This window comes from Bubalus bubalis, chromosome 12 (assembly GCF_019923935.1).
Source record: "Bubalus bubalis isolate 160015118507 breed Murrah chromosome 12, NDDB_SH_1, whole genome shotgun sequence".
In the NCBI taxonomy this organism is placed as follows: domain Eukaryota; kingdom Metazoa; phylum Chordata; class Mammalia; order Artiodactyla; family Bovidae; genus Bubalus; species Bubalus bubalis.
This window is the reverse complement of record NC_059168.1, coordinates 94,574,378-94,601,986: the sequence shown is the minus strand read 5'-3', so window position 1 is coordinate 94,601,986 and position 27,609 is coordinate 94,574,378. Positions and strand designations below refer to the sequence as shown.

At 52.8% G+C, this 27,609-nt stretch overlaps 1 protein-coding gene and 1 long non-coding RNA gene across 3 annotated transcripts; one reads left to right on the top strand and one right to left on the bottom strand.

The window, feature by feature from the left end:
• Positions 1–1,562: 1,562 nt before the first annotated feature.
• On the bottom strand, positions 1,563–21,241 carry LHX2 (LIM homeobox 2). The gene is made up of 5 exons (XM_006072200.4): positions 21,107–21,241; positions 19,427–19,629; positions 18,110–18,513; positions 12,284–12,489; positions 1,563–2,471 (listed from the first exon to the last, which is right to left on the bottom strand). The coding sequence occupies exons 1-5, from the start codon at positions 21,224–21,226 to the stop codon at positions 2,184–2,186; spliced, it is 1,221 nt and encodes a 406-aa protein (XP_006072262.1). The 5' UTR covers positions 21,227–21,241; the 3' UTR covers positions 1,563–2,183.
• A 3,485-nt stretch (positions 21,242–24,726) lies between these two features.
• LOC123328645 lies at positions 24,727–27,333 on the top strand. 2 transcript variants are annotated; one of them, XR_006543616.1, is made up of 2 exons: positions 24,727–24,933; positions 25,410–27,333. It is a non-coding gene; the product is annotated as an uncharacterized LOC123328645 (long non-coding RNA). The 2 variants fall into 2 exon arrangements; XR_006543615.1 differs by lacking the exon at positions 24,727–24,933 and adding an exon at positions 24,954–25,281.
• The last annotated feature ends 276 nt before the right edge of the window (positions 27,334–27,609 follow it).

Sequence of the window (27,609 nt, the reverse complement as noted above, 5' to 3'; positions counted from 1 at the left end):
GTTAGTCTTGGGCAATCCTGAATTCATTCAACAAAAATGTATCGATCAAAACCAGATAAAACTAATCCCTGGTGCTACAAGTCAGAATAGGAGCCACCTTGGGAGGGGCTGACAGGGAGGGGGCCGAAGGGAGACTTCTGGGTGCTGTCAATGTCCTGTGTCTTGATCTGGGTGGTGGTTACATAGGTGTGTCCATTTGGAAACAGCAATCAAGCTGTTCATTTTCAGAAATGCACCCTTTATGCACATTATACATCAGTATAAAAGTTTTCAAAAAATTGATTGATCTCTATTTACCAGGCATTAAATAGAAACAATAGTGTTTTGTGAGTGTGGGTGTGTTTAACATTTCAGAAAGTGAGGCACTTCAGGCTTTACATTTCTTCCCTATTCCCTTGCTCAGCCAGCTCCCCATCATGATGGCAGGAGGCGGAAGGGAGACAGATCACCGTCCTGGGCTGGATTGCTCCCCTGCCCAATCTTGCCTGGCTGTTGTCTCTTCAAAGCAGCCATGATTTTCCCTCCGGATTTTCAAGTTGGTGGGCCACTGCGGGGCTTTGTGCTAGAGGATGGCTGGCATTCGATCGAGCTGGTAACAAAAACAGTGCACCGTGGCATGGCTCGGGGCAAAACACGGTGGGATGTAAGATACCCAGTGGACCGCTGCCACACCTGCTTGATCCATCTAGCAAGGCAATGCCTGGATACACACATTCCTGCTCTCCACCTGCAAGGTGGTCCTGAGATGTCACTTGTCATTCCATGAAATACACTGAACTCCTGCGGATGCCGGGTCCTCTGCTGGGCCCTTCAACACACCTCCCTTCACCCCCACTACAGCAGCCACATAAGGGTCATGACTGACCCCTCGCTGAGGAAACTGGGACCGGGAGAGATGAAACGACTTCCTTCAGCTCACACTGCTCAACAGTAGAGTCCAGCGTCATTCGGCCTGCTCTCATCGTCCGTCCTCTCTGGATGCATCTTTGCTCTGGATTTCTGTGATTACCTGACGCTCTGTTAGTAAAGGAACCAAATTCATTTGGTTTTGCCCTGGTGGAAGATTCTGAAATTCTGTGTCTTTCATTAGGAAAGCTTGAGCTTAAGCTGCCCTTTGGTGATGGCATTCACTCCGTATGCGAACAGGCCTCCCTCCTTGCGTGACATACCCTTCCAGCCCAGAGAAGAGCAGAAAAGGCAGGTGTGATGGCCTCTGACCTTTGTCACATGTATCCAGCATGGCACGCTTATTTAATCTTTGAAAGACCAAATGCATAAATGAATGGCATTCTGCTTACACACTCCTCACTTGGTACATAACACACATGCTAAGATGATCTCTTGTCTGTCTCTGCCTCCACTCTAAATTCCTTAAGGGCAGGATTGTTTCTACTTCATCTCTGGATCCCAACAAGCAGCCCAAAGTCTGGCACAAAGAGGGACCCCACAAATATTATAAATAAATATTTATAAATTATTATAATTAAATATCATAAAGAGGGGAAGACTTTGGAATTTATCTCTGTGAATTTCACACCTCACTCAACAGCAGCAGCACCAACTAGTTTCAATAAGTGGTTTTATTACTTGTTAGATTTTACAAATTCTGATATTCGAACAGACTTCCACCTTAAAATTCTAAAACAACAAAGCGACCGTTGGAGGGGGTTTGATTTTTTTCCTTTTTTTTTTTTTTTCTTTTCTGTTTAGGACTATTCAAAGTAACAAACTTTTTTTTTCCTTTTTTTTTTTTTTTTTTTACATTTTTGCTCTGGTCATAAATATACAGAGAAAAAGAGGGAGAGAAAAAATGAACAAGTCATCCAAAGTATGGAGATAAAACAGTATTCCTAAGGCACGTGGCAGTCTTTGAAAATACAGAAGCTCTAGCCAACTTAAATTATTTGTTGTTTTTCCTCGCTCAGTCCACAAAACTGTACAGTGACACAAATGTTGTGTTGCAGATAGATCTTCCAAGTAATTCCAGTCCACAGAGCTGTGTCAGCCGGGGGTGGGGGGGCGCAATTATTTTCTTCCTCAGTTTCCAGGCGAGATCCTAAAATGTGGTTAGTTAGTTGCTCAAAGCCTCTATTTTAAAATACACTTGGAATTCAACTAAAGATAATTTCTTTTTTAAAGAAATTGTGGGGCGGGGGCAGAGGTGGGGGTGGGGCCGAGAGTCATTAGAAAAGGTTGGTAAGAGTCGTTTGCGAGGGGCTGTGAGGCTCGTGGCCCTCCAGGTTGCCAGGCACAGAAGTTAAGACGGACGTCACAGTCGGCAGGGTGGGGCTAGTCAAGTCTGTGAGGGTGGTGGGCGTGCTGGAGGGGCTGAGCGAGGCGTTGGACAGCTCCGAGGCCGGCCCCGACGGAGTCCCTGTCTGCAGCGCCGCCTCCGTCGACTTGTCCACGCCCGTGTTTTCCTGCCGTAAGAGGTTGCGCCTGAACTTGGCCCGGGCGTTCTGAAACCAGACCTGCGTGGGGGAGAGGGAAGGGTTGATCAGAGGAAGGCGGGGCGGGCAGGACCAGGAGATGAGCAGAGCATCGCCCCAACTGTTTAAGCCCAGAGATGCTAATGGAGGTTCTGCCCGAATGGGGGTGGGGGTGGGGATTTATTTAAAAGTCTGGCTAGGGACTTCCCTGGGGGTATCAGCCTTCCAATGCAGGGGACACATGTTTGATCCCTGGTTGGGGAGTCAGGGTCCCTTATACCTTGGGGCATTAATTGACCCCCAGTACTGCAACTAAGACACAACACAGCCAAATAAATTTAAAAAAAAAAAAAAAATTTTTTTTTTAAAGGTCTGGCTGGCAATACTTTGTTCTTAATACAATAAAAACATCCTTTCCTCAAACTGCCTGTAATGGGGGTCTCCCCTTCTGTTAGAAGAGTCCAGAACTCAGCCCCACTCTCCAATATTGTAGCCACTAGCCACATGTGGCTACCCAGCACTTGAAATGAGCCTAGCCCCTAAACAGCTGGTCTGTAGCTGAGAACCATATATCAGAATGGTAGAACCATATCAGAAGGAGGTAGAATATCTCAATGGTCACTTTTATTTTCATGAATATATTTTCTATTGGACAAATTGGGCCAAACAAGATATAGCCTTATAATTAATTTTACAAGTTTCTTTTTTTAACGAAGGTACTGGGAAATTTTCCATGTAAAATTATGTATGTGGCTCAGGTTGCACTTCTCTTCTCTTCTGGAAGATTTGCACAAACCAAATTTCCATCATTTTTGACCATGGTTGACAGATTTTTCTCAGCAGTCAACTTTAAGCAGGCAAAAGATCCCACAAGTCCTTGTTGGTACCAGTTTTCAAGTTTTTCATGGTAAGTCTGGGAAATACCAGAATGGGTGTAAAGAACACAGAGGACTCAAGTCGGTAAACGATACCACTCCTAATCCCCGCCACCATCACTCAGAGAGGGCACCCTGGACCACTGGGTTTCAGGTCTCCAGGCAGATTGGGAACTGCCTGATTAAAGACCCCCCTCTCCCAACCTGCCCTTGTCCCAGCGTCCTTCATGGGGGAGGAAAGGGAAGTTACTGAGCTTGGTATGAAAAGAATGCCCGAAAGAGAGAATATGGGTTTGCTTTCATTTTTCCCTTGGCGCAGACACAGGCACACATCCATGCCCACGCCACTGCACACGAGCCTGTACACACGAAGCATCAAAACTTGTCCAAACAGCAGCATCTCCCACCACTAGCAAACTGCAGAGTGAGATCCCACTGTACCCTGAGGTCCTCAAAATACTTCGGGAGAAGCCTAGAGAATCTAGGGGGGGTGGGAGGTCCTAGTTCGCAAAGAAAAAAAGGCCAAAGGGCTGGGCGCCTTCATTTCCCTTTGCGTGAGGAAAACACCCGCCAGAAACCTCCCCATAAAAGAAAGGGGCTTAGGGAATTTTACAGATTCTGGGGTGTCCAGTTGCATATTTCCAGATGTGCCTGATTTGCCTGTCTTCCCTGTGTCTCAGACAGGGATGGGAAGGACCAACTCCTGGCCCCACCCTACCCTGGGGACCACCCCAGAGAGGGGGGCCTGTGGCCTCCAACCCGTCTTTTTGGTGGCCTGATACCACTTGGGCTCAATTTAAAAGCACAGCCTCAAGAATCCTGGGGTAAGGAGAGAGATGGCCACTGTGAAGTTGGGAAACAAAGCTCTCTCCCATGCATGCTGGCTCCTTCCAGGAAGAAAGCACATTTTCCCCTGGCCTTCTGCCCAAAGCAAGCCCATCACCTCTTCTGGGGGCTCACAAATACGGACAGTGCTTCTAAGACCAGCCTCCAGAGGCACTGGTTGGGGTCGGGGCTTCTTCCCTGCTCAACCCACAGAAATCTTCAGGGGTGAGACTGTGTGTCTGTCTGGGCCAGAGAATGACTGACAGAGAAAATGATGGAGGTGTCCCCAGACACCCTCAGAGAGAGAAGACGACTCCCCCAAAGTGTCATTGCAGACGGGGGAGACAAAGAAGGCTGGAGCCTTGATGTTCTTGCCATCATCCTATCCTAAGAGTGTGTGGCCCCGTGAATACCCTGTGAGTCTGACTCTCCGAGCAGGAGCAGGAAGCCCAGGGGGTGGGGGTGGGGGGGCAGTACATCGCCCATTGGTCTGGGGCTCCAAGCCCTTGGGAAGGGCTGGAACCAGTTAGTTGCTGGCTGTTTGCTTTGCTCCGGCGTTGCCCCTAACAGTGGTTTGTAAACAATGACACCATCTTTCACAACGGCCTTCTCTGCTTTACTGGATCTGAGGCACTGGGAATCTGGCGGATGAAAGTCAACAACTCAAGCAAAAGCCAGTTGCCGTGGGGGTTTATGTGGAGTTTGTTTCTCACCCTAAGCCAGGCGTCACCAGAATTCTCCAGGGTATTTTTTTTTTAATCCCCTCCCAAGAGGATATTAGAACAGGGACCCTGTCTGAGCCATCTTCATGTCCCTGGGGATATCACACAGGGACTGGCAAAGATGAAGAGTCATGTCACACACACTGAGTTAATAGCAATACTAACAGATAACATTTACAGAGCTCTTTGTGCCAGGGACCAGTCCCTCCTCTAACACGCACCATCACAGCTTATCTCCATGACAGGCCAAGTAGGGGGGTACTGTCATTATCCCCATTTTATAGACTGGAAACCAGAGAGGAGGCTCAGAGAGGCAAAGTCACTTGCCCAAGGTCACACGAAGGCCAAGCGGAGGTTAGGATTCAGGATGATCTGCCGTTAAAAAGTCCATGCTCTCCCTGCCACATGATCCTGAGTGAGTCAGCAAGTGAATGAATAAATGAATGAATACGTGAGTGAATAAACAGAAGCAACTGTAGTGTAGTGGAAAGAGCGCAGGTTGTAACTTCATAACTCCAGTTGTGCTTCTGCCACTGCCCAAGTGACCTGTGCAAGTCTCCTACCTCGGGGTCCGCCTCAGTTTCCCTGTCTATACAGGAAGGAGGCTGGCCCGCACCACACCATCTCTATGGCCTCTTGGGGGTGCTCACAGGCTGTGACTCCAGGGCAACCGCAGCAAGGAAGATGACCTGCTCTACCCACTCGGCCCTCCCTCTTCATCTCCCGGGGCGGGGGCGGGGTGCCTCAGTCGGGGCTTAAGTCCCAGGTGAATGAGGTAGCCCACATGGCTGCGTGCCCCCTCCTCAGATACCCACTGGCCCTGCAGGCTGCGCCTTGCCTCACAAATCCCCTTCTACAGGATTCTTTCATCAAGGAGGCCAGGAGGGCCAGTGGGAAACCCTTTTTGCCCACAAATCCCCTTCAGAACCACCGCTAAAGAAACCAGCAGGAAGGCCAAAGCTTCAAGCCCCAAAATGTCCACTGGCATTTTTTCATGACATGAAAACTAATGGCTGCACCCAAAGCATCTGACCAAAGATGGGACGAGTGGAAGTCAGGACCCAGCCACTCACGCAGTCGCAGAGCAAATGTCTTGTAACGAATGTTGTGCTACGTGTGCTTAGTCGCTCCTCGTGTCCGACTCTGCGACCCCATGGGCTGTAGCCTGCCAGACTCCTCTGTCCATGGAATTCTCCAGGCAAGAATACTGGAGCGGGTAGCCATGCCCTCCTCCAGGGGATCTTCCCAAACCAGGCATTGAACCCAGGTCTCCTGTACTGCAGGCAGATTCTCTACCATCTGAGCCATCAGGGAAGCAATGAATGTTACGTGAGGGAAAAAAGAATAATGAATCATATCCTCTGGTATCATAACTTCATAAAACAAATAATAACGACCAGTATTATCCACTCACAAGGCAACGAACGACCAAGCAATGTTCTAAGCATTTTACACATGTGAACTCCAGTTAGTGCCATATAAGGCTGACACTAATATTATGGTTAGGTGAGGAGAGTGAGGCCCACAGTCCAGCCAAAGAGGTAGAGCTGAGAGGTGAGTCCCTGCAGGCTGGGCCCATACCCCCACCCACTACTTGACCTCCAAACTGTACACCTGGATTATTGGTTTCCCATGTCCTCATAAGGGTAATTTTCCCCTCTATTTTTCTAACCTTCTGTATGGTGGGGCTATTTATAAACTTTAAAGAAAGTTTTCTTGAAAGAATAAAAAATGTGAGCAGTGGACTGGACATCATGACCCCTTGATTCCAGCTTCAGGGCTACAACTACTTTGCTGTGGAGCCTTGGACAAGTCAGTCTACATCTATGGGTTTCAGTTTCCTTTCTTCTAAAATGGGCGATTTGGACCAAATCATCTATAAAATTCCCTCCAACTTCAGCTGTCCATTTCCAGATCAAACAGTCCCTATAGTCCTGCACAAACGGCAGGAGAACAATGTTCACTCTCCCCGTTTTATAGGTGGCGAAGCTGAGGCTCAGTGAACTGAAGGCCTAGTTTAAACCTCACCTTCTCAGTGAAGCCACCCTGACCACCACCCTCCCCAGGTCAGGGCCTCACGTTTCTGCTCTTGTTGCACCCCTATATTTTTCCATCCTAGCACTTTTTCTATTTTATTTTTGTCAAGAGTTAAATAAGAGCTCTGTGGCCAAAAACATCTGGGAAATGTTGGATTAGACAACGCTGAATCTCCTCAAGAGTTCTCAGTACCTGTGCTAATGCCAATGTACTCTGATCACCGAGAGAAGAACACGGTCAGTCTGGAGCCTACTGCAAACTTATTTGGTCCTGGAATCACTTAAAAGATATTTTAACTATGAGATATTTCAAATATATGGAAAAATACAGAGCTCAATCTTATCACCATTTTAATTATTTATACACTACCTTGCTGGACATTGTCTCCCCCCTGGACCATACAGTTCCAGCCAGGCCTGTTCACTGCTGGGGTCACCGCTGAATACTCAGTACCTCATGCACCGCCCAGAAGATGGCAGCTCAGGGTACGCGTTGAAGTGAGTGAACAGAGGAAAGCTCGTATCCTCGGGTCTTGAGCGCTCACATAAGTTAGTGATGACTAATGTCATCTGAAGAATGTTTTTAAACTGTTGATTGTTAAAATGTATTCTCCTTCAAAGTCACACCCAGAACCCCTAGGGAGACCTCCACCCATCCAAATCCATCAGCTCATCAGCTCCTTCCCCAAGTCTATGGCACCTTAATATTCTGTCTTCCTGACACCTCTCCAGGAGAAAAGAGAGGCAACATGGAGGTGCATGGAGGTGCTGAGGAGTGGTCTCCAAGAATTGGTAAAGCTTAACGTCTTAATGGACCTCTGTCCAAGGGGCCATTCTGTCTCCCAGTCACTTTGCTGACTGGTGACAAGTATTAAGACTGTCCTGCTGTTGGTAGTGAAAATTCTGAGCATGTTTTATGCCCCTAGGGCTTTACAACAGAATTCCCACTTGCCTACCAAGACGTGGCATCTACGACTCACTCCTTCCCTAGTCTCCCTTCTGTACTGCTGCATTCGGGGCTTCCCTAATAGCTTAGACAGTAAAACATCCGCCTGCAATGCAGGAGATCCAGGTTCAATCCCTGGGTGGGGAAGATCCCCTGGAGGAGGAAATGGCAACCCGCTCCAGTATTCTTGCCTGGAGAATTCCATGGACAGAGGAGCCTGGCAGGCGACAGTCCATGGGGTCAAAAAAAGTTGGACACGACTGAGTGACTAACACATACACACTGCTGCATTCAGCAACCAGATCCAAGGGGAGGGGGCGCTGAGAATCTCAATCCCTATACTATACTGTACTGGAAAAGCTCTGGAATCAGATCAATCCTGGCTTGACTCCTCTCATCACTGATAGCTGTGAGACTCAGTGCAAGGATTTTAGCCTCTCTGAACCTCAGTTTTCTCATCTGCAAAATGAAGATAATTAAACTTTTAAATGTGTGCAAAAGGGAATGGTAGACTGAACCGTGCTAGGTTAAATGTGTATGAAATATAGTATATATTGAGTCCCTAATATGTACTTTATAAATTACCCATTGTGTCATCTTATTTACTCCTTGCAACCACCTAGGAAAGCATTATCATCCTCATTTTATAGCTGAAGCTCAGAGAGGTTAAGTCACTTGCTCATAACCATTCAGGGAGTCAGTGGGAGAACTGAGTCTGGACGTCATATCAGCTTCAAATTCCGGCAGGGATACTGCACCCCAGGCCCGCCATGTTGATGGTGCTTATGTATCACAGATTCGGTAACAGCCCAGAACCCCTAGATACACATACACACACACACACACACACACACACACACACACACACACCCTACATCATCTACTTCTGGGAACACAGCCTCAACCTCAACCTGCCCCACCATGCAGACCACAACCTGCAGGGGGCACCCAAGGCCTAGCACCATTAAGCTGGTGTAGCCAGTGATGAGAAACCATTTCATGGGCACCTACTTTGTAACAGCAGGCACCATGCTTCCCATTCATTGTCTCAATCCTCAGGAATTCTCAGGGTGCAAACTATTATTATCTCCACTTCAAAGACAAGGATTCAGGCTCTGAGAGGAGACGTTAAAGTGTCCAAATCACATTGCTGGTATGTCAGAAAGGTGTTACCTTTCAAAGCCCCACCGGCTGCTTGGCCCCAAACTGCCCCCAGCTGGCCCATCAGTAGTCAGAACACCTGGGAGAGGGCCCCACCCTGCCAATATGGGTTCCTGTATCCTCAAGTAAATCACTTCATCTCACTAGTTCTTAGCTGCTCATCTGCAAATGAGCAGGTAAATATTAAGGTAAGGGAGACAGATGACTGACTGGAAAGACAATGCTTCACAAACTGCTGCATAATCATGACCCGTTGTGCCATTAGGGAATGTTAAGGATTTGTACAGGAGATTGGGAGAAAGGGGAGGAGGGAGAACAGTGGTCCAGTGTGCCTTTCAGGTACAACTATCCTCACCCCAGTGACGTTCAGGCTCTAAACGATACTCAGAGGCAGTCTCTGCTGGACTGGCTTAGAGGAGAAGGAGCAATGCCCATTGATCAGATGGGCCTGGATTTGGATCCAGCTCTGTACTTACCAGCAAAGTGTGACCTGGGGCAAGTGAAAATCATTTGGGCCTCAATGTTCTCATCTATACAGTGGAGGAGTATCACTATCATGATGCCTGATAGTGAGGACTTGATGAGTAAATGTATGTCATAAGCCTTTTAACACATAGTAGACACAGGAGACCACTCAAGCATATACTGATTAGTAGACATACCATAACTGTCAGTGGTTCTCTTTCTGTCAACTAGTCCTATGTCCTGGCTCTTACAAGTCCCCATGTGGAGAGGGCATGCAGGTGCTAACAGCCCTGGCTCAGGATTCTAGGGGAGGAGGGGCAAGCCTAGACCCAGGTCACCGAGGTGAACCTTTCCTCACACACAGGGTAGGTAACTGGTCTCTCCCCTGGTCTTCCACAGAATCCCTCCCCTCCCAATTGATCACACTATGGGGAAACTGATCGTGGGTCAGTCTTGACACCTAATAGTTGAAATTCTTCAGGGCCAGGGCTGTGGCTCATCCATCTCTGGGTCCCCAGGGCCTGATGTCAATAGGTACTTGGTCAGATGAAAGGTAACTATGCTGGAAATGGCAAAACACTCCTAAATCAAGCCACCTGCCTTACTAAGGCTGAAAGAGACTGGCTCCTCACTCCACATTCAGACCCAACTACAGGTGCTTACTCTTTATTTCATTTAATCTGGATTAAGTGTGGAGGTGTGTGTGCCCTAATGGTGCCCATTTTACAGATAAGAGAGTTATGGCTCAGAGAGGGAGTAATTAGTTCACCCAAAACACACATCCAACTAAGTACAGGGACAGAAGGGAACCAGCTCTGCCTGACTTCAAGCCCCTGTTCCTGACCCTGCCTGCTCCAAGGGCTTGATTCACGTATCCTTTCCATGGAAAGGTGAGAATCACCAATTCACCATAAAGGCATCTTAGAAAGAAAGGACTACTAACCAGAGAGAAGGTGTCGGCTGCAGATCCAAATTCCCCCCAGGAATTCCCTACAGTCCAAATTCCCCCAGGGCTGAGGAACAGAGGGGGCGCCAAGGAGGGTCCTCTAACCCCCAAAAGGACAAGTCCGAGGGAAATGGACCAGCGGGACCCGAGACCCTAACGAGCGGGGACGCGGCAGGGTCCCCGCCTCTTCTCGAGCCCCAGCCAGAGAAACCCTTGGGCAAGGCTGACCCAAACGCAACCGCGGGGCTAGCGGAGCTCTGGGGGGAGGGGGGAGAGGGGCGGGCCCAAGAGGCGCAACGGCGTCCCATTGGCGGGCCCTCAGTTCCCTCCGCTACATCACCGAACCGGCGAGACCAAGCTGCCCCAGACCCCACTCCTGGTGCGCCGCACTGGGTGCCCGGAGTCCACGGTCTCCGGAGACCTGCGGATCCTCACCCGCGCTACAATCCCCTCTGCTACCTCTGTCACCCCCAAAATGTTGGATTTTTTTAAGTCCTAACAGACTCGCGGGAAAACTTAAGAGTGGCTTCACAGCCTTCAGGGTCATCATCACCCGTCACCTACCGGTGTTGCCAGTCACCCCCGGGCCCTCAGTCCTCAAAGACTTGGGGGCTGGACGGACTAGCCTGCACTCAAATCCCAGCACCACTCCTCCTATTATGAGACCACAGACAGATCACTTCTTCTCTCGATTTTCTTACCTCAAAATGTGCGTTGTTATCCCTACAATCACATGGTCTGAGGAACAAACTGGTTAAACTGGCTATAAAGGGAGATATTCTCCCACCTTATTATACAGATGGGGAAACTGAAGTCCAGCCACCAGAATAATCGTTTATACTATTTAATATGTTAACTGATGAATCTAGTTAATGTTACTCTCACCCACCATCCACTGAGTGGTTAAGTGCCAGCTACTGTGATGGGGACTTACATTATCTCAATACCTCCTGTAATGTAGATAATTTTTGTGCCCATTTCATATATAAGGAAACTGAGGCTCAGAGGGGTTAAGTGATTTAAGGCCGCGGATCAAGGAAATGAGTAAGAGGAGGAGCTGAAGATTTAAAAATTGGTGATCCAGGACACTGTCATGAATTTGGGTCACCCTGGACTCCCCAAAGGAGGTTCTTAACATCTTTGAGGGGATGGAGGGACCCTTAGGAAATCTGGTGAAAACTCTGGATCCTCTCTATCGAGAGAGCACACTCACATACAAGCGCAAGGCTGCTCAGTTTCAGAGGCACCCAACTACTTCCACCCAGGGGATCTGCCCTAACCCCTCTCCCTTACCAAACCTTGCTTCTGGGAGAGTCTAAGAAACAACAAAGAAACAGAAGGAAAATCCAGAGAGAGAGACAGAAAGAAAGAAACTAGAGAGAGCAAGCGAGGAGCAAGCAGCAGAAGGAGCAAAGGGCTAACAGCAGTTGCCTTGGACCGGCATTGTGGTATAAGGGGCCAGGGTGGGGAGGGGAGCTCTAGAGTTATCTGAAATGCTTGAACCTTTTACAACATGAACATATTTGTGTGTCACTTGAGTAATAAATAGCAACTAAGAATTGCTTACAAGAAAGAAAAGAAACTGTGTAGACAAAGAGGACAGAGGGATCCACAGACACAAAACAGAAACACCGAGGGACAAAAACTGGAGGAGAGAGAAGACCTCAGAGTAAGGGCGGGGGTGGGGGTGGGGGGCTTGAAATACAGCCAGAGATAGACTGAAAAGATGGAGACAGAGAACAGGGAAAGATAAAGAGATAGGTGGACATAGAACGGGAGGTCCTCCCGCAGCCCACAGCCGCTGTGGGGTTCCACCTCACAGGTTCCTCGGGTCCTGACGCCACCGAGGCCCCCACCCGTAGCCCCGGCCCGGCTGACCTGCAGGACCCGCTTGGTGAGGCCTGTCTTTTGCGCGAGCTGCTTCAAGTCCTTGGCGTCGGGGTTGTGGTTAATGGCAAAATAAGACTTCATGGTCCGAAGCTGGTGGTGCTTGAAGGAGGTGCGCATGCGCTTCGTCTTCTGGCTGCTCGGGTACGGCTGGTCTCGGTCCAGGTGCTCCGCGTCGTTCTCGTTGCAGCTCAGGGCTGGGGAGGGAAGGCAGAGGCCGAAGGTGAACCTCCTGGCCCGCCCCCCCCCCCCCCACACTGCCAAGTCCACACCCACCTCACGATCCGCCAAATGTTTCTAGCCTCAGGACCACACTGCGGGTGCCGCACCCCGCTGAGATGGAGATATTATCCCATTTTATAGATTTATAGGGGAATTTGAGGTTGAGCCATATACCCGGGGTCTCTCAGCTTGGAAATGCTGGATTCAAACCCAGCTCTAGGAAATTCCAAAAAACATTCTGAGCCATCATGTTACAATAAAAATAGTAATGATAACAACTTGTCAATGACATTCAACTCCACAAGATGTGCTAATGGGCTTTACATGCACATTTTCATCCTCAAAACCTTTTGAGCCAAGCATTATTTCCTCCCTTTTTACAGATGTTGAAACTGAGGCTCCTAAAGGGAAATCACTTGACCTCGGACACAGCAGGCCCATTACCTTCCCGCTTCTCCCCGAACTCCTAAGGAGAAATGCAGTCTGCAGCCTTCCCAAACCCTCCACCCACTTTCATCTCTCCGTTCCCACCCACACCCAAAGTACTGCAGGACCCCTTAGCCCTGGGCCGGAAATGCTGGGCTGGAGGTTGGAAATTGTATTTTGTAGCTTCATCCTCACCACTCCTGTGAGGCAGCCGCTTTTCAGTTTTACAAACGAGATCAAGGAGGCAGAGAGGTTAAGCGATCTTTGGAAATTTCGAGGAGTGGCACAGTACTTAGCCAGAAAGGGAAGGAAGTTGGAGGAAGAAATTAACATGTATTCCACACCCAGGGTATGCCTTTGGCCCTACATACATGGGGGGGTGGGGCTAGGGAGGGCTTCACTACTGCTCCAATTGCTATTCACCCCATTTTAAAGATGAGGAGACTAACACGAAGGGAAATGAAGCCACACCATTGGTTAAGGCTGAGCCCAGATTCAACACTGCAGTTCTTGCCTCCTTGCTGTTTCTTTCCCCTACACCACAAAGGCTGGCAAAGATGAAGCATGACTCTTTGGGGAGCGTGTCCCTATCCAGAAGGGGCCCAGCTGGGGCTGCCAATGCCTGGAAGGCACTGGGGGTGGGGGACAGGGATGGAAACCTCGGGCCTCAGAAAGTTGCTTAGCAACCTGGTGGCTGATGGGGACATGCAGGACCCCTCTCCAAGATCCCCTCAAGATCCCCTCAATACATCCTGAGCCATCTTACTTTGGGGAGTGCCTCATAGGAGATTAATTCAGTCCCCCCTAAAGTGGGCAGCTGGGAATATATCTCCTGTTTCATCACATGCCCATAACAGAGCTGCAGATTTAGCAAATAAAAATATAGGTTGTCTAGTTAAATTTGAATCGCACATAAACAATGAACAAGTTCTTAGAATGATATCTGAAATACTGCATGGGACATACCTATACTGAAAATTAATCTGTTGTTTGCCAAAAACTCAAATATTGCACTGTATACAGTTATACTAAAAAAAAATTATTCATTGAATTAAAATTCAAATGTTGTGTGGGATACACGTACACTAAAAAATTGTATTTTTCCTTTATTTAAAATTCAAATGTTGTAAGGGATACACTTACACTAAAAAAAAAAAATTGTCGCTTACCCAAAATTAAAATTTAACTGGGAGACCTGCATTTTATCTGGCAATACTACCTCAGAAGCACTTCTGCTCCCCTGGTGGCCTACTCCTCCCCTGCCCAACTGAGGAGTAATCCCCTGCAGAAAAAGTGTGCAAGATGCAGGTCTTATCCCTAACCTTGAAGTTGTCAGCAAGTAGCTACACCTCCTAAAGGCCCCTTCCCACAGGCAACCAGGCACCCAAGTTCTCCAGCTGGGCTTTACTCTCACTGAGGCACCCAGAGTAAAGAATGGGGATCCAGCAATTTAAAGGGGATCAGAGAATGACTCCAAATGGGATCCATGGAAACTGCCCTGCCCCCCGCTGTGGGGAGAGACCCTCTTCTTGCCCCTAGTCCCCAGCTCCACAGGAGGTAGGGAGGGGTGGGGAGTAGGGCAGGCCTCCCCACAGGGGATCTCTGGGCCCATTCCTCCGCCCAGCCCCCACCTGGGCCTTGCTGCTGTTAATGAGCTCCATGGGGACCCTGGCGCCCCACGCACCCAAGGGACGCGCCCTGAGCTCGGCCTAGATTGGGGAGGGGGCGGGCGCGGATGGTGGTTGGGGGAGGGAGAAGGAAAGGGCAGAGAAAGGAGAAAAAGAGACAGATGTAGAAAAAAGAGAGAATGGAGAGAAAAGGAGAGGTGGGGGCAGGGGGATGGGGGAAGATGGACAGAGCCAGGAAAAAAGAGGAGAGGGAGAGAAAAAGAAAGCAGTGGATATGGAAGAACCAGAGAGAGACAGCTACAAAGACAGAAAAAATTAGGAGACACACAGAGAGAGCCAGAGGGGTCACCAAGGCCCAGAAATAGTAGGGATGCAGTGTGGTGAAGGGTCCAGGTTAAGGAACTAAATCCCGGTCTTGGGCAGGCCGGGTCCCTTTGGCGTGGCTGTTTCAAAGCCGTTACAGGCCGGGTAGGGAGGAAAAGGGGAAGGAGGAAAAAGGAGGGGAGGGCAGAAAAGAATTCGGCCCAAGGTAGGAAGGCCCAGGCAGGCCAGCAGCAAGGGCAGGGGACTGCACTAGGGGCAAAGGAGCGGCTGTTGGGCCCAGATTCGGTTGCTGCCCCAGGTCCCCTCACTCTGGCCCCCAGCTTCCCAGCCGGGTGGAGATTCCCCAGGATCGGATCCGGGGAGGAGCAAGGGGACGAGGGGAGGGGGAGAACCAAGCTTTCTCTCTTCTTTTTTTTTTTTTTTTTTTCCTCTCAATTAGGCCGATTCAATGGAGCTAAAGAGCTCGTAAAATCATGAATAATTTACTCGTGATCTGTTATTAACCCATCGGGTTTCGAGCTCTTGTCGCTGGGACTGAACCTGTAATCAAATCTGACTTCGCCTCATTTTACTAAAGACGAGATTGTAGGTTCAATTGTCTAAATAATGGATTGGAATCAAATCAGTAATTACGCCGCCAGGCGCGCGCGCACACACGCGCGCACACACACACACACACACACACACAAAGCTGGGGCTGGGGGAACTGGGCATCCGGCCGGTCCGCGCGGGACTCCCGTGGCCGCGGCGGGCAAACTCGGATGCAAGGCGCAGAGCCCGGGCCCCTGACCGGCTCCGGCCGCCTTGCCGCGCCCGAGGCCCGGGTGGGGTAGGTTTCAGTTCTGCCTCCGGGACCTGAGCTAAGATCTCGGACCAGAGGGGCTTCCAGAGGAGGGCCAGCGCGGCGGCCACCGCCCCGGAAGGACTTTCCGATCCTGCGGGCCCCGCCGCTCTAACTGTCCTTCCCTAAGCGAGGGCCGGGCGCACCGACGGCGCCCCCTCCCCACTCTGCCCGAGCTCACTGCCCGGTAGTAAGGTGCCGCTGCTCCTCCATCGACTGTCCCCCACAGCGATGAGCTTTGCAGGGGGTTCGTGTGGCTGGGCCCCTGGGTGTGGGACACTCACACCAACAAGCTCGAGTCCTCACAATCGGAATCACGCGCGCGCATACACACACACACACACACACACACACACACACACACACTTGCCCGGACATAACCACCGAAATCGCACGCTCCACGGGGCCCTCTTTCCAGTCCCAACAGCCCGCGGCCCACACTGTGGCCCTTTCTCTTCAGCGGGAGCAGGGAGGGGAGAAGGAGGCCTGGTCGGAGAGGCGCCCCCATTTCTCAATCTAGTCCGGGAGCCCGGAGTAAGCAATCCGCACAGCCACGGGCAGCGCGCCTTGCTCGGGTTCCACCAGCTTAGAAAGCCCGGGCCAAGGCCAGAGACACGAACACCGGAATGGAGAAAGAGACAGGAACTGAGAAACCTGGAGACACACGCAGAGAGAGAAAGGGGGGCCTAGAGACCCAAAAGGAGAAAAAAAGAGAAAGGGGCCAAAGAGAAAAGGCGGAGAAGGCATGCGTGGGGCAGACTTGTAGAGGTGCCAGCTTCTCTGAAACTCAGCCTCCAGCCACATCTTGCTCTGAGTGGCGCGGCCTCCTCAGGGAAGGTGGAGGATCAGCAAAAAGCACAAATAAATCGCTGTACCATCTACCTTTCCATTGCAAACCTGTCTGCCCAGGGAAAACATAATCCCACTCCCCACCCATCAGGAGCCCTGTGGCCCAGCCCGCCTGCTGCTTTCTACTGGAGACCAACTGCGCTTGATAAATAGACCCGCTTTGTTTTGGGGAACTGGATCTGGACTCAGGGTAGTCTGTTCAGGGTTGGGGGTGACCGAGGGATGCAAGTTTTGGAAAGCCACATCTCTTACAGAGCTTTCAACAAATCTTAAATCTGCCTTGCAGACCTCGCTGCAGCCACCTTACCATTTACCAGACTGGGGGCTGTATTTTCCTCCCAGCTCCACACACCAAGACATATGCCCCATGATCACCCAACAAACAACTTCGTTGGAGCGAACAGGGGACCCCCACCCACCTATCATTCTCCACCCCCTGCCCATGCCAGCTCAGATTTTTAAAGATGAAAATAATCCTGACTTCTTCCCCACCACAGCCCTCTCCGCACAGTTCAGGGGTTTGGTTTTGTTTTGTTTCCACTTGAGCATTAGACTAAGGCGAAAAGGAGGAAGAAAACAAAGTCTCTGAATCCGATTCTGCCCCAAACGAAAGAAAGAAAGTAATTGCAAATAAACTCTATCAAGTTCAGAAGCCCAGGGAGTCATAAACCTTCCCGGCCGTGCAGACTTCGGGCAGATGTTGACGGGCCTCAGAACCACTGCAGCTGTCCTGAGCTAGGAGGGACGCGAGAGGGGGCAGAGCCTCTCCCGGAACAACCCAGGGTTCAAAGACGCCGGAAATGCGAAACAAGCCCTCCACCCCAACCCCGGCGCAAAGCCAGGCCTTCTCGGTCTCATCCTGGGGCGCCGGCTTTGGAGGGTCGCAGCTCTTATCTCGGCGCCCCGCTGTCACCTGGAACTCGGAAGAAAAACCAGGGGGGGAACCCGAGACCTGGTGGAACAGGAGGATCGGGCAGGACGCTACAACTTGCTTTTGCTCAAGAGGCTCCTGGGCCCAAGTTTCCCGAGCCTGCAGCCCACAGCACACTTTACATGACCTGGCCGCAAGCCAGGCCAAACTCAGTGGCCCCGGGCCACCGCCAGTCCTTTCTCTTGGGACCCCTGCCACTCGGCCTCGCTCAACCATCGCCCCAGATCCTCTCCCTCAGCCATGCCAACCTACAGCCTGTGTGGTGTCGGCTCTGCCATGCTTTCTTGATACTTGCACTTTCTGCTCAGCCAAGTGGGTAAAAGGCCCAAGACAAAAACCTTCTAAAAGATTTCTCGGCTTCGAGGTACTGCACCAGGAGCACCAAGACCACTCCAGCCGAGGGCACACAGGCTGGAGCCCAGAGAGCTAATGGCGCTTCTGCCAGGTCATCTGGTGGGCCTGGGGAAGCCAAGAGTGCCACCCAGAGTGACACAAGTAAACATGTACAGCACACTGAAATTCACTTTGCTCTCAGCCTCTGACTCTGTGCACCTTCCCTTAACCCGTCGGGCCCGCTCGCGGCTCCTCACACTCACCAGCGTTGTAGGCGGCCAGATCCGCCCCAGGCCCGGGGCTCTTGCGCTTCCTCGGCCGCCCCTTCTGCACCGTGCCCACGCCATTGTAGTAGGGAAGACCCAGAGGGTTGGCCCCAGCTGCACCCAGCCCGGCGCTCTTGGCCGCGGCGGCTGCCGCCGCTGCAGCCGCCACATCGGCGTGGTTGAAGTGCGCGGGGTACTCGCCCTGCAGCAGCGCCTCGAAGTGCAAGCGGCAGTAGACCAGGCTGTCCTTCATGCCGAAGTGGTCACCAGTGGTCAGCATCTTGTTACACGTGGTGCACGTGAAGCAGTTGAGGTGATAAACCAAGTCCCGAGCTCGCATCACCATCTCCGAGGCCGAGATGCCCAGGTGGCAGCGGGCGCAGCGCTGCACAGAGAACCGCCTGTAGGGACCACCGAGGGAGGGACTATGGGGACACACGGTTGGGTACTCCCCATATCCCTCCTCCAGGCACCGCTGCTACCACTGGTGGAAATCCACTCAAGATGGGCAACCGGGTCTTAACTTGGAGGATGGGGCAAGAGGGAACTAGATTTTGGCCCATATCTGGTCCTACTCTGAAACATAGTTTCCCTTAACCATTTTCGTGTCTACAAAGGCCTTACTTTACCCAGAGTCTGAGCAAGCCCTAGGAAAGCCTCGCTGGGGAGTAAGGGAAACTTCCCATTCATCCCTTCCTCAATCTCTACCCCTGCCCTCCACACCAGTGCCTGGGCATCCTACAGACCTTTGTAATCCCTAAGAAACAGAGACAGGGAGAGAGACAGAAGCAGGGGAAGGGGAGGTGGGGTTGAAATAAGCAGACCTAACCCTAAACCAGGAGAAGAGAACCAAGGAGCCTGGAGCCTGCCTGTTAGTGATTCCGGTTCTTCAATCCTGGCCAGCTTTCACTCCCATCTCCAGGAAAGACCCGGAAATGCACCCAATCTGATCCCCGGCTCTGTCTCCAACTTTGTTCCACACCAGTCCAGACTGCCTGGGTCTGGGGGTGCCTGTTTCAGTTCCCCCCAGTTGACCCAAGAAACTTCAGAGGGAGAAGGGTGCCCAACTCAAGCTTATTTTTGGTCTAAGCTAAAAAGAGGGCAGCTTCTGCTTTTCTCTGGCTCTCCACCGACACTTCACAAATCTTTCCAAGAGTTCCCTCAGATTGTTGCTTAAAAAGGATGTCAGTCAATTTGTACTGGCTTGGAGAAGGGGGGAAACTACATAGGGAACCCTCCCTTGGGACAAGACTGGATCTGAGACCAGGGGCCTTGGCTGCCCCCGGGGGCGGTGGGTCCCGAGGTGGGGGCTACCTGTAGTAGTCTTCCTTGCAGTAGATGCTTCCATCCTTGCTGAAGCAGGTGAGCTCCGACTCCAGGTTGAGCTTGCACTCGCAGCACTTGAGGCAGCGCATGTGCCACTGCTTGTCCACCGCCAGCAGGTAGTAGCGGTCGGAGATCTTGCCCCCGCAGCCGGCGCACAGCGCAGCGCGGTCACTGCTGATGGACGGCATGGTCTGCGGAGGGAGGGAGGCGCGAGACCGCAGCGCCTGCGTCAGCCTGCGACCCCACCGCCGCCGCGCCGCGGGTAAACAGGCACGCACCCGCAGCTCCCTCGGTGGCTCGAGCTAGCCCTAAACGCAGCGGGGTGGCTGCCAGGGTGTGTGGTACGCCTCCTCTACGCCAAAAGGCCCATATCCAAGGGGCTCAGAATCCAGGTCCGCCCATGCAGCCCAAGTCGGTCGCAGGCCCGGGACCGGCTGCTGGCCTGGACAGACCTTCCTCCTTACTTTCTCCCCTTCCTGTCCCCTCTGCTCTTTTCCCGAAGGGCTCATGCTTCGTTGGGGGACTGGGGGCAGTCGTGGCTACTTCAGCCAAGCCCTCCAAAAGCTGTCCCCAAACTGTTTCTTAAAGGAGCCACTCTGCTGGGCCCCAAGAAAAGGGATAAGATGACCATTATAAAAGTCACCCTCCACCCAGACTCCTCTCCAGAGACCCGGTCGAGTTCTTGGCCCCTAACCCCAGTGATCTCTGAATTCTTAAGCCGAAGGTTTAGGCCAGGGCAAATAGCGCGGCTACCACCTCTGCCACATTGGCTGGGGCCCTCTTAGGTCCTGAGAGAGGGTGAGTGTGATGCATGGGCACCCTCAAAGTCTCCCAACGCAGGACAGGCCCAATCCAAATCCTCTCCTAACCTGACAGGCTGAGTGGGTACAACTCCGGAAGAAGAGCTTGGAAGCAGAGGCACTGGGGCTGCTGTTCTCGCTTTCCAAGCAGAGAAGCTTCGCTGCTGCTCCCCACCTCCTTGGCCTCTAAAGGTCACTGCGGGGCCTGGCTTGGGCAGTGTCTGTTTGTCTGGCCCCCAGGAAGGTCGGAGGCAAGGAACTGGCTATTTGGGGCTGGGCTGGTGGAGCCAGGTGTGGAGATCCGAATGGACTCTCCTTCCACAAGAACCAGGCCAGAGCCTGAACGGCCAGCCCGGAGGCCTGAGATGCGAACAACGAAGAGCGCTGGCCTGGAAGACTTCGACCTCTGAAATTGCGCTGGGACGGGAACCCGGATTGCCAGGAGGCGGAGAGTAGCTCCAGTCGGCTGGAGACCCCGGTGCTGCCGGGTTGGTTCGTCCTTCCCCGCGCCGAAGGCGGCCAGAGCCGAGGAGAGCGCGGGGTTGGCGACCAAAGAGCCCCTTGAAGTGAGAAGAGAGCCATCGGGCCGCGGGTAGGACTTCGCTCCCACTTCGGGAGAAATGCTCTCTTCCACCTTTAGGGTCTGAAATTTCGGTCTCAACCTTGTTTCCCTCCTCCGCCCCAGCAGCCGGGTTTCCCGTGAGCCGGGAGCTACGGGCCTTGTATCCTGTTCGCAGGTCCCCAGCGTCCAGTCCCGCGCGGCACGAAGGACACTCCCCAAAGTGCCCCCAAACTTAGGAGAGCAAAGGCGCAGACCGATCCGGCCGCGTCCCAGCTTCTGGCCCGGACCCCGCAGCCGTGCGCCTACCGTCTCCGTGTCGCCGCGGTCGATGGCGGAGCTGATGGCGGGAGCCTCGCTCTTGGCCCTGCGGTCCATCTCGTCGATGACCCCGTGCACCTCGGGGCCCGACAGGCTGTGGAACAGCATCGCGGCGGGACCGGCGGGGCCGGGGGCGCGGCTCCTCCGCGGGAGGGCTTGCCCCCCGCCTCAGCTGCCTGGCGCTCCCCGCACTAACGGGCCCGGTGCATCGCCACCGCGGCCCCGGCCCCGCCCGAGCTCGGCTGTGCCCCCAGGCCGGGCCCTGGGCCCCGGGCGCCCGCGGGCCAGGACGCCTCCCGCCGAAGCGCGGGGGCAGCTACATCGCGGGGCGCCTGGGCGGCGGCGCCAAAGCCAGGGTCACAAGGGCACGGGGCGGGTGGGGGAGGAGGTGGGGTGCGGGAGGGGGCAGGAGACCAGGACAGAGGTCGGCCCCCGCCGCGGGCGCTTTCACGCCGCGGGCATTGCCCGCCCGGCTTCGGCGCCCCGGGCGCAAAGCAGGAGCGCAAACTCTGCCCGAGGCGGCGACGGCTGCGGTCGGGGCTCACTGGGGAGCGACTAGGTGCCCGCGGCGGCCCAGCTGCCTGGACCTCTCCCCTCCCTGGGGTGTGCCCCCAGCCCAAGGCGACCAGCTTAGGCGCTGGGTCGGCTATGGGAGTAGGGGTTTCTCCGGAGCCAGCTAGCCGAGCGGAGACACCAGGAGAATTGAAGAGGAGGAGGAGGAAGAGGAGGAGGCGGAGGTGGAGGAGGAGGAGAAAAAGGAGGAGGAGCAGAGTGGGAGGAGGAGCCGCCGGCCGCGGGCCCCGCCGCGCGCAACGCTCTCCAAGAGCGCGCCGAGCCCAGCCCCGGCTCTGCAGTCCGCGCCAGCCAAGCGTCCGCGCCTTTTCTACAGCCGCGCCTGACATCACGTCCTGCCGCCGCGCCATTGGCCACCCGGCACCCCGGGCCCCGGCAGCGCGTGCTCTGGGAAGGCGGGAGACCCGAGAGGGAGGGGAACCGCAAGAGGAGGAGAGGAGCGACGAGATGGTGGGAGCTGGTGGGCGAGGCTGGGGGGCGGGGGCGGGAGCCAGCGAGGGAGGAGAGGGAGCGCGGGGTTTGGAGTTTTAAGCTACAAACAGTTTGCTGCGATTTTCTTCGGGAAGGAAAACTAAACCTTCTCTCCCCGCCGTCTCCATCCTAAGAAGGCGCAGCCGCCAGAAGATGCTTGAGGAAGGGCTCCCTCGGGTAATACCTCGGCCCGGAGCCGCCCCTCGGGCACCGGCTGGGGAAGCCTGGGAAGGCCGGCCTGAAGCAGAGCTCGGGGAGCCTTCGGACGCTTCCCGCCGAGTCTTGTCTTCCGCCTGGGCTTCGCGCTGCGAGGCTGCGGGCTGCCGTGCAGGCCTCCCGTGGACCCGGCTGAGCCAGAGCGGCAGGAACCGGCGGGAGCTGTGGCTCCCGGGGAGGGCGGCCAGTCAGCTTACCCTGGCTCCAAGCGAGCTATGGCCCAATTAATGACCCGGCGTGTAGTTCCCACTCTCTCTTCCCGGTCTCTCTCCGACCTGGAAGAGTGAGTGTGAGCGTGGCTTTACGAACTAGAAAGGCATGGGTTCGGATCCTAGTTCTGCCATTGACTTGCAGTGTAAACTTCGGCAAGTGACTTAACTTCCCTACGCCCGTTTCTGATCTTTTAAAGTGAGGGACAAGAAAGCCCTCTCCACATGGATGTGATGAGCGAAAGAGATCACGAATGTAAAATGCCTGGAACATAGTAGGCACTAAGGAAATTCTTTCATCACTTCCTTTCCTCTCTTCTTCCCTTTAAAAACTTCCCCACTCCGAGCTACATTAGTATCACTGAGGTTCTTAAAAACCACAGGCCCATTGCGCTGTCCGCTGGGTGCCTCATGCCACAAACCAGTTATTGAAGGGCATCCTTCCTGCAGCTTGGCTGCACCACTTCTTCAACAACCTGGCCTGCCGCATGAGTCCCAACTACCACCCCAACCCCCAGACTTCAAGCTCCACCAAGAGACTCTTGGGAGTGACGGGGTGGGTGATGAAGAGGGATTTAGGGAATAAAAAGTGATTGTGGAGAAAAACTGAATGAGCTAGTTAGTTACAGAATCTCAGTCTCCTGGCTCTGCCTTGGAGGCGGGTTCGTGTGCAGTGACTTGCTTGCCAACAAGAGGTAAGGGGCTAGCCAGGATCTGTGTAGTTTACCTTACAGGGCATAGAACTGAGGCTGTACAAAACATACTTTTACACAAGTCTTACATGAATTTCAGACAACTACATGTGAGCTTGTAATGCCCAAGCACAGACATGCTTTGTGTGCAAATGCACATGTTCATCTTCATTGGCAAACACTTCGAGTGTAAGTATATAATGCCAGGCAGGAGGATGCATCTATACACTGGAAAATTGCAGTTATAGGTACAATTCCACTCTCAGACAACTCTATGGAGATCCCTGTGTAGGATTCTCTGAGACCATGTTTTGCATATTTGCAAAACTTTCGAAGTTACAAGAATGTGTGTACATGCTGCACATGCACAGATGCCCTCAAATGAGGAACGGACCATCAACCCAAAGACGCGCGTGCGCGAGTGTTCACACAGACGTGTGTGTGCTCTAGCGCCTGCACAAGGCCAGCGCCCAGGCACACTGACGCCCGCACGCGTACACATAAGCATGTTTTACTGACGCATCTGGGGCACTTTCTTTCAAAGAAAGGAGGGAATGAAGATCCGATCTGGGAGTCACCGCGGTTCATCGGGAGGTTGCCCAACGGGTAGGAAAAAAAAAAATGTAACAGCACTTGAGCGTTTGTCCGTGGTACAGCTCTGTGCCCAAGCTGGAAGGATGCAATGCGTTTCCTAGAACTCGAGGGGCTGGCTCCCTTCGGAGCTGCGGGGCGGGGGAGGAGCACTCGGTTACTCTTTGCCGCGGGCTTCCCCAGAAAGGTGGAAACACACCCTGCGGCTCTTCACTTCCCCCATGTCTGTAAGCACACGCTTTCTTCGCCACCTCTCTGACCAGCAGCCCACACCCACCGCCGACCGACCCCGAATTCCCTGACAGGATTGCCGCCGGGTGCGCCCGCGTATGTATCCCTCCGTGTCTGGCTGGGACGCTCTCGGGTCCGCAAAGGGCTCAAACTTCATTTCCCGCCACGGGATCTGGGCACCCCTCCCGCCCCCCACACCACACACACCCCAGCCCTGAGTTCAGAGGCCGGTAACTTTGCTAATCTCCGCCAGCGGCAAGAGGGACATCGCACAACCGCTGAGCCCTGTCCACGGAGACTAAACAAGGAGAGGAACAGGCTGTAAACACACATCTTGACACGTGAGTGACATTTACACGGTGCAAGAAGCCGCAGCCGCGAGGATGGCGGCGGGTGGGGGGAGCAGGCATCCGCAGGTAAATGGAACCTTCGGAAGCGCCGGAAACAGAGGCCCTTCGACGCCCCTCCCCCAGGTAGGGGAAAGGACTCCCCAGGTCGCTTGAGCCTGCCTTCCGTGGGAGGTGACAGGTGAACGGAATTCAGGTCTGGCTACTCTCGCCGCTGCCTACCTCCCCACCATCTGCTTCCTCGCAGACAGGCAGACCCGGCGCATAATGAGGTAGCAGCCTCCAGCCGGCCACCGTGACTAACTCAGAACAAAAGCTCTCCCTCCACGCCTCTTCCAACAAAGGGGCCACCAGCCCTGGCGCTCCCCGAAGGCTGCGGGGCTCCGGGCTGCCGGCTGCGGAGCTGCCGCTCGGAAACTTCCCGGGGCTGCCGGCGCCACGGAGCCGGGGCCGCGGAGGGAGGAAGCACATGCAGCCCAGAGAAAGTGAGGCCGGGCCTGGCGGGAGAAGAGGGGGCGGGAGCCGGGCAGCCGCGGAAGGAGGGTGATTGATCAGTGCGCCGTTCCCGGCGCTCTGTCCCGTTATTAGAGGCGGCCAAAGCAGGGCCACGCAATAACCTCCGAATCGCCAACTAATTGACGCTGCAGGCAACTACTTCATTGTGCGCGCTGGTTTTATGTCTTCATAGCCGGTGATTGACAAGGTGTAATTAGTCATCTCACTCGGTGATAAACATGGGCACCCTCCTCCCGCGGCATCAGGCCGTGTGTACCAGCAGAGGAAGCGATAGTTGACGCTGATATACCATTAAATCAAAATGAAGACGTTCAGAAGTGTGTGTTTGCTGTGACGCTCTGATGGTTTATTTCTCAAATACGGCACCAACAGATTTACTTGATTTGCAAGTTAACTACAACATTAACTGGTTTTATTTATTTTGCCTCTTCTTTCCTTTTCCTAGGCAGGGATGTTGCTCTTGGAGAATGTGAAGACAGTTTGCTTCTTGACAAGCGAGCGAACGGGCGCCCAGATTTTTGCAGCCTCTCGAGTCTCTCCCGAGGGAAAGGCAGGCAGAGAAAACGCCTGATTTGGGAGCCACCAGGGAAGGATTCCGCGCAGGGGGAGCCGCCCTCTTTGGCCCCAGACCGGCCTGCCGGGGACCCCCTTTGGGCACAGCCAACGGATGATCTGAAACACTGAGGATGGTGCTGGGGATTGGGGTGGGGAAAGCCTTTTGGATAATAACTGCAAAGAAGAAAGAGGTGAAGACAACTGTTTCTTCTCTGCCTTGCAGCAGGAGGAACTGTGTTCTTAGAGCTGTTGGCTGCAGTCACAGGGCCAGTTGCCTGCCTCGGTTCCCTGAGTAAAGTGTAATGTCTCCTGTTCTCAGGGTTGCACCCTTCAGCAAATTATATACCTTGCTCAGCTGTGAAGTAGGTCTTGCTTAGGGAAATGTGTGTGTGTGTGTGTTTATGGGGGTGTGTCTCTCTACAGTGAGGCTGCTACTAGAGGTGCTAGTTATTCATTTCAAAAACCTGGTGGTTAAAAACTTTAAAAAGGGGAGGGAGCATTGCTGGTTGGGCTCCCTGGGATTGCTGGGGTCTGTCTTGACTCTAATTCTGGTTAGAGAATGGCGAGGACTGAACAAAACTACCAACTGAAAGCCCACTTCCAGTGTATTACACAGGCCCCCAGGAACCCCCCAGTGGGGGAAGCTCCCTGCACTTTCCCCTTCTCTCTAACCTCTGTCTTGAGTTTGTTTAGCAGAGGAATGGTGATTCCTTGCCACCATGCAGGAACGTGGGGTTGTGGACATCTCCAAGAAGAGATAGGGTGAAGCCGAGTCACAAGGATGACAGAAAAGTCTCATATTTTCAAAAATGACCCCCTTCTACCCAGGCCTGGGCAGGGGAGGCAAAGAGGGGAGTGTTTTATACTGATGTGAGAGGCTGTCAGTCAGCAGCAAATCAGCTCAGGCATGGCCACATTATGAAATCAACTCTTTTTGCCTTGGTCAAACCTTACCGAAAATCTGCTGGTTACTCATACTGACAATATAAATTAGCTGGCCCTTAGTTTTTTTTGAGGAAGAATACCACATCTGTTGATAGATAAATGGCTTGGCCCGACTCAGGCAGAGAAGAGCCCAGTTCCTCCTCCTCTTATCCCTGCAGCGATCTGAACAGTTCCGAAACCACCTCCCAGGGCGTCAGCTGAGCAGGTTGGGGAACTAACCAGGGCCCTCTCTCTAGGGCCCTGTTAAATGCACTGAACTTAAAATGAAACACGAAGTGTGAATTTCAGGTTTGAACATGATGCATCAGGAAACGTGGAGGTTGGCAGCCCTTTTCTCCCTCCTGCCTTTCGGTAGCAGGTATTAATATTGTATTAAATGTTATGAGAAAGTAAAGGCTGCGGAGAGGAATGTGCTCAGATGCAATTTTGTCAAGGTTTTTATCTGTGATTATGATTCCAGATGTAGAAACTCCCGGAGGAGGGAAATGAGGGGCTGCTGGCGTGTGACATGTGTTTTAAGGTGTTTGGCAGTGTTTCTCAAAGTGGTGACAAAATGTTCAATTTTATTACAGGGAATCGGCAAAAGAAATATGAATATACTAGGCTGGAGAGTGTTCATCTCAGCAGAGGATTTACCATTATTGATTAGGGTGGGGAAAGTTTGTATCTGGGTCCGCTTAAATCACATTGTCAACAATGTAAATCTGTCAGATCACATTATTCCGAAAGCACTATTGTAACAAATACACAAAGCTAATTGCATCTCTCTACCTTCTAATTTCCATGCAAGATGTAAACTGCCCTGGAAGCACACACAAAAAGTAAATATTGCAACGTGTCATTTTTTAAAACTGGTGTACCTACCACCATTGCTTGAGAGTGATTTTTCTTAACCTAACCCAGAATACTACTCAGTCCTAGAAGGGACCCTAGTCCTAGAATTTTGCTCATTCTGTTAATCTGGTTGCTTTTTAGGTAGGAGCATAACTAACAGCAATGAATTACCTCACACAGGGAACCACATTTTGCTAAAAGGAAAATCAGGAAGATTGTATGGGGAAAAAAAGTGGGGATGGGGGAGGAAGCAGCTGAACTCTTGACTGACAACTCTTGTATCTACATGCGCTTGAGTCTGGAAAAATTCC

What these genes read in the sequence shown, in the direction of transcription:
- LHX2 (XM_006072200.4), bottom strand. Translation starts at nt 21,226, where the DNA reads ATGCTGTTCCACAGCCTGTCGGGCCCCGAGGTGCACGGGGTCATCGAC. An exon ending in TGCAAGGAAGACTACTACAG is followed by an intron (nt 18,514 to 19,426) that starts GTAGCCCCCACC and finishes TGGTCCCTACAG; the next exon opens with GCGGTTCTCTGTGCAGCGCT. An exon ending in TCTGGCCGCCTACAACGCTG is followed by an intron (nt 12,490 to 18,109) that starts GTGAGTGTGAGG and finishes TTCCCTCCCCAG; the next exon opens with CCCTGAGCTGCAACGAGAAC.